General features: G+C 30.3%; 2 protein-coding genes across 4 annotated transcripts in view; one reads left to right on the top strand and one right to left on the bottom strand.

Moving 5' to 3' along the window:
- The window catches only part of cnn (phosphodiesterase 4D interacting protein centrosomin), a 65306-nt gene extending 62863 nt beyond the window's left edge, over positions 1-2443 (bottom strand). The window contains exon 1 of the mRNA XM_076522150.1: positions 2283-2443. Coding sequence (XP_076378265.1) covers positions 2283-2332 — 50 coding nt within the window. The 5' untranslated portion in view covers positions 2333-2443. The remainder of the gene's footprint in view (positions 1-2282) is intronic.
- A 656-nt stretch (positions 2444-3099) lies between these two features.
- LOC117222468 (uncharacterized) lies at positions 3100-11668 on the top strand. Of its 3 annotated transcripts, none has more exons than XM_033474178.2 (8): positions 3100-3860; positions 4321-4714; positions 4867-4955; positions 5066-5182; positions 7218-7745; positions 9609-10136; positions 10196-10426; positions 10526-11668. In XM_033474178.2, exons 1-8 carry the CDS (start codon positions 3750-3752, stop codon positions 10679-10681), a joined length of 2154 nt encoding a protein of 717 aa, XP_033330069.2. In that variant the 5' UTR covers positions 3100-3749; the 3' UTR covers positions 10682-11668. The 3 variants fall into 3 exon arrangements, with proteins under 3 accessions (XP_033330069.2, XP_033330068.2, XP_033330070.2); XM_033474177.2 differs by having other exon boundaries at positions 3104-3860; positions 5054-5182; XM_033474179.2 differs by having other exon boundaries at positions 3105-3860; positions 5054-5182; positions 7218-7610.
- The last annotated feature ends 468 nt before the right edge of the window (positions 11669-12136 follow it).

Raw genomic sequence — 12136 nt, 5'->3', positions numbered from 1 at the left:
TATTTCTTAAGTTTGTACAGCTTTGTATTTCCTAGAGAGTGGACGTTTACACGAATTTCCATTTTCATTGACAATTGTCAAGAGAGTGAATTATCGTATATGACAATTTTTACAAAAATCATACTAAAGTTTGCTATCCTAAAAAAAAGTAACAAAATAGATTATTTTTAAGACCGTCATTAATGTCATGATCTGAGAACCACTATGTATAATGAAGAGCGATTTTAACCTAGACCTCTAGATGATAACTGTTTAAATAAGGGATAGATAAGGTTAGGGTGTAATTTGCATCTCAGATAAAAACTATCACATTTAAATATCGTAAATATATTTAAATGAATATCTATTTAATTTGGACTTCTTACATATCTAAAATATATTTACTGTAACTAGTGTATGGCACTAGTGCGGTTATTCCTTCATTTTGTACCAGAAATAGATATAAAATATTTAATCTTCGCGGAAAGTATGCAACATACGTGTAAATCAACTCCAAATTTTGATTAATTTCTAATTCAACTTTGATAATAATTGATTATAATAAAACATGTTTTTCAATACACTTGCTGTTAAATTATAAATATCTAATCTTCCTTTATATGATTATTTGCGATACAACAAATTTACGATACACAAAACATCAATTAATAGATTCCAAAATGAACAAATCTAATAATTTCGAACTTTGTGCACTGTAACAATGAATCAGACTCGTGACGAAGATTTCATACATAGTATCCTAAATATGAATGTGTACATCATATGCAGCGAAAATACGTTAAATTCAAATATCTCCGTATCAGTCATATCAACTGTATTGTTCTAGAAAGGAAAAAAAAGTGTATCGCTCATACACCGCACGTCCGCGAGGCGGTAGCGGCAAACCTGTACGTAATAAACACTTTAACGAAATACGTTCCTCCCAAGAACTGAAAATCTAGAGATGAAAATAAATGAAGACATACAAGAAACAAAAATTGTCTCACTCTATCAAGGACAAAGAAGTGCTGCTGTCAATAACTTTCTGTTTTGGTGCATAAAAAAACTAATATACTTACATTTTCCGGCAAAAGGCGATTCCTTTTTGCTGTTACAATATACACATATATATCACAATAATAAAATAACGTGTGTGCGCGCGCGCGCGCGTGTGTGTGTGTGTGTGTGTGTGTGTGTGTGCTGTTACAATATAATTGCAATATTGCAATATTTTGTTGTTACAATATACACATATATATCACAATAATAAAATAACATATATATGTTAATAATAAAAATAACATATATAAGTTATTTTATTATTGTGACACGGATATCCGTTATTACCAATACACGTGTATTGGTAGTAACGGATATCCGTGTCCATTGGAGGTGTCGGAAAGTTCGGATATTCGAGTAGTTCGAAATTCGAACAAAATCGAAACTCGCTTTCCGAACCGATCTGAGAACTCGAATAACCGAATAGTTCGAAGGAAACCGAATACATAGTTCGAAAGAAATCGAATGGTTCGAGACAATCGAACGGCTCAGAAGAAAACGAATAAGTTAAATATACCTATATGTGGAGTAAATTCTCCCTAATTGACACACAGCTTGGAAACAAAAATGGACAATTTGGGAAGAGGAAGTACGATTATTCGAGCCTCGTGGCAATCGGTAATTATTGCTAATTGTTGACAATCGGTAACTATAAAAACGAGCAGCGCGACTCCAATAATCGTATCTTCTCTTCCAAAATGGTCCATTTTTGTGCAGTCTGAGCGTCAATTAGGGAGAGTTTACTGTACCTATTTTAAGTAGCTTGTGTAATGATCAAGCCGAGTGTCTTGAATAATCTGAATAAGTAGATTATTATATTTTTACATTGTAGAATTTATAATTGGTACACAGCAATTAGTGATTTAAAGAATTTTCCAAAATTTTGACGTTGTCTTAAAATGTTATCTACATATATGTACATGCGATAATGTTAAAAAGACAAATGAAATAAATTATAAAGTTACTATATATTAATTTAACTCCAAATTATCTTAATAATAAATTTGATCAATAAATAATACACATGTTAGAAAACAATAACACTCCCCATTTCTCATAATGAAAAAAATATGATCTACGCCACTACGATTATAACCTGCTCATATAAAAAATACACATCAAATAACATATCTCAAAGAATATTCAAAGGATAACTTAAGAAGAACCCAGACCCCCTGGCATGCGAGACAAAAATAATACACAACACAATACAACACTCAGAATGTAGATATGTATTTACTTACATTTCGTAAACGCTTTTTCCTACTGCCGTTTCATCCCAGACGTCCCCCATGGCTTATCCAAATTCACAATAATAAAATAACATTAAAAAACACAAAAAATCACATCTGCACAAACCCACGGACTAATTCATGACACATGACACAAGCCACACGCGACTCACAAACCGTTAAATTTGAACTATGTAATTCTCCATGCATCCGTAATCCGTATACGCGCCATAAGTCTGTGGAAGTTCTGCCAACATAGAGTAGTAGAAAAAACTAGCGACACCACGACATCTTACGGGAATACAGTAAATTCTCCTTAATTAACGCTCAGATAGTAACACAAAAATGGACAATTTGGGAAGAGGAGATACGATTATTCGAGTCTCGCGGCTCATTTTTATAATTACCGATTGTCAACAACTATAAAAACGAGCCACATGGCTCGTACCTCGTACCTCTTCTTAAATTGTTCATTTTTATACTGAGCGTCAATTAGGGAGAAGTTACTACAATCCAAATTCTTTATAAAATAAATGTAAAATTACATATGTATTAACACTCAGTTAAACATGTGACGTGAAGAAAATAGTTTTTCAGTGATATTCAGATCTTGGAATTATTTAGTTTTGTTAATCGTCTACTTATATCATATTTTAAATATTACCGCGCTTTCCAAAGTTTCCAATTTTTCACATGGAACGTTTTCTTCTTCTTTTATCTAATCGTTTGGATGAAAGATAGAAATATGAACTTATAAAAGCATCGGCGGTGTCTGTATGAGGTATAGTCTGTGGTATAGTATAAAACTGGAGCATATTATTATGTAATTAGGACCGTATAAAGACCGATAAAAAGTATTGCATCTACTTAGTACATAGTTCTTGTTCTTTTCCAATCCAACTACATTTGTTAAGTGTGTAATTTTTAGTTATCATTTGAAATTCTTTTGTTAGCAGCAGAGATTAAATATTTTCTTGTGGACTACACTTTGGCCATTTACATTTCACGCTGAGTATATTTGTTGTGTTAATTTCATGAAATAAATAACAAAACTTAAACGACGTACGCACGCTAATACACGCACATACGTACATAATAGAACTTCGAAAACTAGTGACTACGTCACACATCCCTATTTGCGTCTGTGTTTCGGCCGATTCTGGCAACTCTGCTGAGTAACCACACCAGTCCAGTAACAGACACCAGTATGGCAGTCATCTGCCACTAATGTGTAGGGCAATTATTGTTTGTGAAATTTTTATAGCTGTGGCCGTGAGTGCACCGTAAATTAAACGATGACGCATTGAGATTGAATTAATCAATGTAACGTTGAAGAATGAATTACTATTACGTGAAGATTTTATTCTCCGATTTTTCTTAACGCTGCCTTGGTATATACGGGTCCAAAGTCAGCACAATATCGATATTGACAGGTGGTAGTTGTCAATTACTGCTCGTCCCTTTGGAGGTTATTGCACTATGTTTGCAACGCTAAAAAATAAAATACGAGAGGAAATTGGGAGCGATGTGTCAACAGTTGTTAGAAATGCCGGCAACGTGCGCGGCATTAATTCTAGGCATATGTCTCAGGTAAACATATTATTTATGTTCGTTGGAATATTATTAATGCGAAGCGATATTTCGACGATAAGTATATTACGGATTTATTTATAGACAGTAATTAATTTTCCATGGCTGTTTAAAAGTGCTATTAATTATCTGAAATGCACAAACAGTAATTTAAATGAAATATTAGTCATCACTTCTACATATGTTTCCCAAACAATTCATTAGTATTACTCTCATATACTTAGCTTCTGGTTATGCTAATATGTACTTTGGAACTTGTAAGAATATTCAGCAGCAGTATTCCTGTAGATTACTTAAATACAAAACGTACTTTTAAGCATTATTTTGAGAATTATTTTATTTTCAATGATGAAAATTTATTTTTCTTGTAAAAAATTTCTGTAAATTTATATTCATGATTCGATTTTTGTTGTGATACTATTACGTTAGAGAAGTAATAATAATTCAATTTCTTAAATAGGCAGGATCTACAAGTAGTATTAGTGGATCACAAATTTCATTAGATGGTTCTCGTGAAGAAAATGCAGCATCACCTTCTCCACCTATTTCTTTGAAAAGAGATAATAGTTTTGACATTAAATTAAGTGATGGTATGCAACTTTCTGCAAAAGACATTAAAAGGTTTGAAACAAGAGAAGAAGAATGGCGAAAAAGGTTAGCAAAGAAAGAAGTAGAAATGTTGAAAAGAATGGAAAAAAAAGAAGAGGAGTGGAAAGTAAGATTATTTGAAAAAGAAAAGGAATGGAAGAAGTTAGCAGAAAAACAAGAGAAAGAAAAAAGTAAATTGGAAGAAGAATTACAAAATGTAGAACGCATAAAAAATTCATTAGAATTATCTTTAAAGGATGCCGAAGGTATGTGTGTGTGTATAGATATATGTATTTACCTAGTCAATTTATATCGATGCTCTAAATTTACTGTTTTATTAAAATAAAGTAACTACTTGAAACTGTGTGTAATACGTGATTATTTTACATTTATAATTTTATTAAATACTCTGTTTCAGAATACAAAAAAAAATTATACAGTTTTAAAGAAGATGCAGAACAATTAGAGGATTTACAGACACAAGAATTGGCCAAAGTTAAATATTTGGTATGTTTTATATAGTATGTTATGAAATGTTCCTATTATTAATTATTACTCTTGTTACATATTATTGTGTTTATGCAAATTTTTTCCTTTTATTGAAGTTACTATTTAAGGAACAAGAAGTGGACGAAAAAACGCAACATTTAAAGGCAGCCACTGCAGAAATCGATAGTTTGAAGTCTGAAGTATCACGTCTCAGGCGGTATGAAGATGAACTTAACAATGTACAGGTGAGTACGTTATATGATAACTGCTTTATTTAATTTTGAGAATCATTTGAAATATACCATGAACTTTTAGATTATGTTAACATGATTATCTCATGTAATTATGTTAATGTAATATAAGTTGCTTAATGACATCACTTGAGTAAGTAAACATGGAGCATATTTTAATAATTTCGGTTTGAGACAGCTCATACATGTCTTTGATTTCAAAGTTTTTTAAAACTCTACTACATTAATTATATTATATTGATACATATAATACGTGAATTTATTATATTAGACATACATTTTATTGAGAAAATTAAATATACATATATAAGAATAATTAACATAAGTAATATAATAACTTGATAGTTGTTTTTATTATCTATTTATATATGAAGTAGGTTACACTTCTTCAAATTACTTTAATCAAAATCGTTTTATTCAATAATTTCCTAAATATACATATATTATTTTATTTGTATTACATTATTTCCAATTGTTAATGACTTATGACAAATTATTTTCATCAATTTGTTAGAAGTTTTAATCTGAAATAATTTCATTGTGTATAAGTTTTTTTATTAATAAAAATTCGTATAATGAAATAAAATGATTTATGAATATAATTTTTTTTAATTTAAAAATATATAAAGAAACTTTTTTAATATTGTAAGTCTAGATTATATTTTGGAAAGTAATTTTTTATATTGTGTATTGTATTTTGTACTCACTAATATTGTGGGATATTCGTGGAAAAGACAGAGGTGCATGGAAAAAACAATTTTCCTAATTTATTGTTTTTTCTAAATATTGTTTCTTGTTTTTATACTACCAGTTACATGTCATATGACCTATCTTCAAATTGATGACCATATACTTTATAGACATAAGCACGCTTCTTCTTAAAAACTGATTTTATTTTGAAGCCTTCCAATATTTTGTTCATTCTATTTATGGCTTTTTGTTTTGTCACGGTTGGCCATGTTTTTTCTGCACATTTTTTTTTTTATATCGTCACATGATATCAATTTATGGTATACTTGCGACCTATAGTCACAACTTAAAGTATTTTATTGTATCGAGTATTTCGGACATTTGTTTCAATGAAATAATTGTGCATATGTTCCATAACTCTTATTTGTACTCTTAAAATGCTTTCCATTTATTTCATAGGAAGTTTTGATTTCCATTTTATTATACTTTAATTCAAGAAATGTAAGCACTTTTTTGAGTACAAAGACAGAAGTTGTGAAAAAGCAACCTTCTTTTATTTCGTTATGGAACATGAGCAAAACCTAAGTGATATTGAAAGTTTTGTGAAAACAACAAACGCATGAAGATTGGAAAACTTTGATAAACGAGAGCATTGGAGATCAGAGTAGGCGGTAATTTCCGCTAATTTGCTGCTGCTACTGCTGATGCTAGAGGTACGTCTTCAAAGCTTTGCTGCTATTCTGCAATGTAAATAACTTCTATAGATTTTACTTACATCAGTGTTGCTCTTTATGTAATTCTCTCCTTGGTGCAAATTAAAAATATAACATAAGAGAAATGCATGTATTAACTTAATAATAATGGTTTAATAGCGACAAAAGTTATTCATAATAATATAAGAAAATTTCATTTAAAATATCTAAATTATTTCTACTGCAATACTCATACTCCAATGTTGTTATTCTCGTAACAGCGTGGAATAATTAATTTCAGATTATAAATTGGCTTTTCCTAAAGTACAACTTATATTGTATTCATTTTTATCTAATAAGAAAAAACTTTCTCAATTCTTTCAACAAAATGAATATTTAATTCAGTATTTATTTCTGCTTCATATATTTTTGTTTATTTTGTTCACTTTCAGCAGTATTGTTATTAACCATCAAATTCATCATCATTCGCTTATTCTTGACTTCATAAGGTTTGGATTATTTGTGATATTCTATTCAACTTTATGTATTAGCAATGCTTTGGTAAGGTTTGCAACAAAGCTTCATGGAGCAAAGAAAACGACAATAGAAGTACAATTAATTTTTAGTAACAGTTTCACAATTTTCAGGATGAAATGGAGACATTACGACATTCTACACAGCGAGAAAGAACTCAACTTTCCTGTCAATTAGCACAAACTGAGGAAGAAGTACGTCACTTGAAGGATAAAGTTTTCGTGTTAGATCAAAGAGTTGCTTTAGGAACTAATGATCAAGTGACAGTGGATGAGAGAATAGCCGATCTTATGAGGGAACGAGCATTGTTAGAAAGAAAGTTAGAGGAGGCACATCTTCATTTGTCCGATATAAAGACTAGTTGGTCAGGGAAAATATCCAGCTTGGAAACACAAGTCGGAAGACTTAGCAGACAAGCTGGTGAGGAGGGCCTAGAAAGAAGACGAGTTGAAGAGGAAAGTGATAAACTCAGACAGAGGATCAAACAACTAGAAGCTGATATAGAGGTGAACAATGTTGTAATGGCAACGAAAGACGCCAAGCTTTTGCGCATGGCAGAGGACATCGACGAGATGGCCACGGAACTGAAAGAGCTCCGGGCCAGCGTCGATGATGAGGTGGAAGAGTTTAAGCGACAAATTGTGAGTTACCGCGATATGTAGTCATGCATGGACTAGATTGGTTTTAAGAAGATGTCCCTTAGATCTTGATATGCAAAATTTACTTATTTCTCTGTTATCAAGTGACATATTCTTCAAGAATGATTCTAGAGCAGATATAGTACCTTCGAAGTCTCGTATAACTTTTTACTAAGTCATTTTATTACACGAGTATATTATAATACTAATATAATTTACTGTATGTAATAATATTCTTAACTTGAACAAGTTTATGAAGTACGTTTTATACTTCAGTCAGCTTTTCATAATAATATATTTAAAAAAGAAAGATGTTTCGCAGTTGTTTGTGATATGGCAGCGTTTTTGAAAAGACACTTTTATTTGATAAATGTTTATTGCAGTTGAACTTTTAAAAAGTTTTATATACCACTTAATGTCAACGGTATTACATGATTACGATATGCACACAGGAAGGCGTGCACACGAACGCTTAGAAAGCGTAATGTGTTAATTTGTAAATGAAAACTACATATCGCCTATATACTTGCATGTTCTTCTCTAAGATGCTTGGAGCTTGACGCACAGAACATTTATTTTATGCATATTTACTAGCACATTCTTTTGTTCATAATTTTTATTTATTGTTATTACAAGCATGCTGAAACGTTTATTACATTTACATTTAATTGAAATCAACATTACAAATTGATGAATAAGACCATTTTATTGACTTTTTTCAAATTCTATACTTCCCACCGTGTTGTGTGCCTTTGTACATGAAAATTAGATAGTATTAAAATATTAATATTTTTATGTACGAACGCATTTCTGTACATTTTGTTTGTGGAATAAAGAAAGAAACCAATAAATTAAATAGTTATGGTATTCTTTTTGTGCTTGTTTTTTTACCCATTTTTATATTCCTATCTCAAGCGGCTTTTTGTATATTATTATATACACAAATGTGAACACGATTGTTTTCTTACAGGTAACAAACTATATTAATTTTACTACACCAACGACACAATCTGATTACATTTGTGTTGTTATAAATATTAGGAATCCGTATCCAGATGGAACTGGTTCAAGAAAAACGTATTGTATATTTTATAGACTAGAAGACACACTGGTTAAACAGAAGCATTTATCATTTTCATTGAGAAATCAAAAATTATAGTAAAATTTTCCAAGTCAACGAGTATGTTCGAACCAATGTTTATTGCTGGTTCGAGCTTTGGAATTAATGGCACAAACGATGTCTGTTAAAAAATAACCAGACCAAATTACATGTACCTTTAACTACTATTTTTAAACTAAGATTATCTGCGCTTTGTTTATATAAATTGTACTTTTGTATACTATTGTAGATGTAATTATTTTATAACTTATAAAAAGAGTAATATCTGTCTTTAAAAAATAATTGTCCATTTAGTACGAGTGTTCTCATTTAGTAACACTAAAATATAGTAATATTCTACATAAACTATTTTTTATATGTATTACTGTTAAATAATATATGTTAAGATACAATAGCAAATAAGAACAACTTGTATGTTTCTATTAAATAAGTTACAAACTTCCGAAGTCATCTGAAATATAATTGTATAAAATTTACATATTATATATTTTATTTGTATAGCTTATATCAAAAATATTGCTCCATGTCAAACTTACTCATGCTTTAATTAACTCCGCTGAATAGCTGTGAATATTACATACTTCGTTTTAGCTTTCAATTTCTCCGTAATAAATTTTGATTGTACCATAAATTCCAAAGATATCTATTACATGAATATCTCAGTAAATTTTGTAGATAAAAAATTAGTTCATATATTGTTAACTTTAAATATTACTCATGTTAGTCTATTTCTATTCTCACGTCAGGAATCTTCAACGAAAGAGATTGTCGAACTAAAGCAGGATTTGGAAGAAGCAAAAGCAAATCATTCGGCAGCCACCTCTGAAGTAGCTCATCTTCGCTTGTCGTTGGAAGGGGAACGAACAAATAATACTTCTTTACATTTAGAAGTAGCACGTTTAAGAGAAGATTTAGAATCCGAACGAACATCATTAGCCACACTCAGGGTATGTCTTGAAAAAGAAAGAGGAGAAAAGGACTCTGCATTGCTGAGAAACGCACAAGTTTCTCAAGATATCGAAATTGTGAGGCAAGAAAACCGTCGACACGAAGTTGAAAATACGGAACTGCAGAACAGAGTTGAAAATTTAGAGCACAATTTGCAAAGTAAAACTAAGGAGATGGTGGATGCAACGGCAAAACTAGAAGGTACGAAACAGAGAATGTCAGAATTAGAAGAGGGAGAACAACACAGAGAAAAGATGGAGAGAAATGAAAAAGTTCTCAAAAATAGTTTAATGGACCTAGAAGAGCAGTTAAATGAAAAAACTAAGGTAAATATGTAAAACAGAAGGACATTTTACAGAATATTAATTATTTAATGTATTTTTAGACAATTAAAGTCTTGCAACAACGATTAGCAGACATGAAAAAAACTCTTCAACGAGAATTAAGAGTGCCGTCATCGTCATTGGATAGCGATGTGGAACCCTCAGCAGCAATACTTAAACCGAGTTCGTCAAAGACTGTTACTGCTAGGCATAATAATACAAGAGATGACGACGTTAATTTTAAATATCTTAAACATGTCCTCATAAAGTTCCTAACGAGTAGAGAATATGAGGTAATATTTACACGACATAATATTAAACCCAAGCATAACGCTATTTTATTTGTTAATGTTAGTTATTTTTTAATATTTTATTTTTTCTCTATTAACAAGGCTCTTCATTTAACGAGAGCTGTCGCTACTCTACTACACTTTTCACCGGAAGAGGAGCGGTTGCTTCAAGAAACCTTAGAATGGAAAATGTCGTGGTTTGGGACTCGGCCTAATTTGGGTTTTGGGCAAACTGCTAAAGCCATACCACCCAGCTGATAGCTGAAACAATTTCCTCTTCCCATAGGTATTATAAAAGTGGTTGCAGATTCATGGTTAAAATCGAAAAGTTGGATTGCATCTGTGGCCAGCCCCAAATGATGGGAAATGTTAGAAAGATTAGCAAAAAACGAACAAATTTATATGCTAGAAATTTCATAAATTTTGTAAAATATGTAGCATTTACGACATACACATATAATTTATTCATAATGGCTAGGAACATTCATTACAGTTAACTTAAAAAATGCACCATATAATTGGTAGTATGAAAAGTTGTTTTAACTAAGATTTGTAAGATAGATATAGGATTGTTTCTGCCGATATTTATTATATACATTGGCATTACAAAATAAATTAGCATAAGACATTATACACAATATATAATTTATATCTCTATATGCATCCTGTTTGAGTAAATTACACTTTTGTACGCAAAAGTATGCATATAATTGTTATACTATTGTATTTTACAATCTTGTCCGTTGTATATTTAATTAATATGAGTTGAAATACATTAACACAATTCAAAGGGCATAAATGGTTGCATCGTTATATGATGTAACCTTAGAATTCTTTAATAAGATTTCTTAAATATGGCTGCAGGTCGGTTGTAATAAAAGAAGCCTGTGTTAGTTCCATTAATTATGACGCTCAGAATAATTGCCATAATTATTATTTGTGATGTGAACATTGCAATCATATCATGTTCATATTTGTAAATAATGCAGTGATATTTCTATAGACACAATTAAAGTACACAAAAATTTTTCAAAACAATGAATGTCTTATTTAGTTTCATACTTTTTATTCAAATAAAACCACAATGACTGGTTTATATAATTTATTGTATGGTTTTTATAAACAGATTTTTTGATAGTATTGAAATATATAATTACAAGTGCAAGCTACAGGTGAACAATGTTGGAATGTTGATTTGGAGAATGTAAAAGGAATGAATAAACTTTACTTGCCATATGCATAGTATTCAAGGTTTTTCTTTATTATTGACTTATTGATTATACAATTGCATATATATACAACAACATTTAAAATACATTTTAAGTTGACAAAATAACAAAAAATAGTTCACGTAAATCTGTCCAGATACTTGAAGAATATTTTAGCGGAATAAGATTTTTTTTTATTTGTTACAAAACTATGTAAGATCGTGAATCATTCTCTAAATATAAATGGTTTGAAATATTTGAGGGGACTCTACATATAAAATTATACGTCATAACAGATTAAACCAAAATTGTTATAATAATTTATATATTAAAAATTGTTATTTATTAGAAACATAATTTATATCACAAATCAAAGACAACGTTAAATAATAAACAATCAAATTGGACTGTATACAATTTTCCGGTCATTTCATTTTGTCTCTTTTTTTTATATAGCAGTATCTTAACAAAGAGATTCGCATGATACATGCTATAAAAAGTCGTG

Source organism: Megalopta genalis, chromosome 5, assembly GCF_051020955.1.
Source record: "Megalopta genalis isolate 19385.01 chromosome 5, iyMegGena1_principal, whole genome shotgun sequence".
Classification (NCBI taxonomy): Eukaryota; Metazoa; Arthropoda; class Insecta; order Hymenoptera; family Halictidae; genus Megalopta; species Megalopta genalis.
This window is presented reverse-complemented; position numbering and strand designations above follow the sequence as displayed.

What these genes read in the sequence shown, in the direction of transcription:
- LOC117222468 (XM_033474177.2), top strand. Translation starts at nt 3,750, where the DNA reads ATGTTTGCAACGCTAAAAAATAAAATACGAGAGGAAATTGGGAGCGAT. An exon ending in ATGAACTTAACAATGTACAG is followed by an intron (nt 5,183 to 7,217) that starts GTGAGTACGTTA and finishes CACAATTTTCAG; the next exon opens with GATGAAATGGAGACATTACG. An exon ending in AAGAGTTTAAGCGACAAATT is followed by an intron (nt 7,746 to 9,608) that starts GTGAGTTACCGC and finishes TTCTCACGTCAG; the next exon opens with GAATCTTCAACGAAAGAGAT.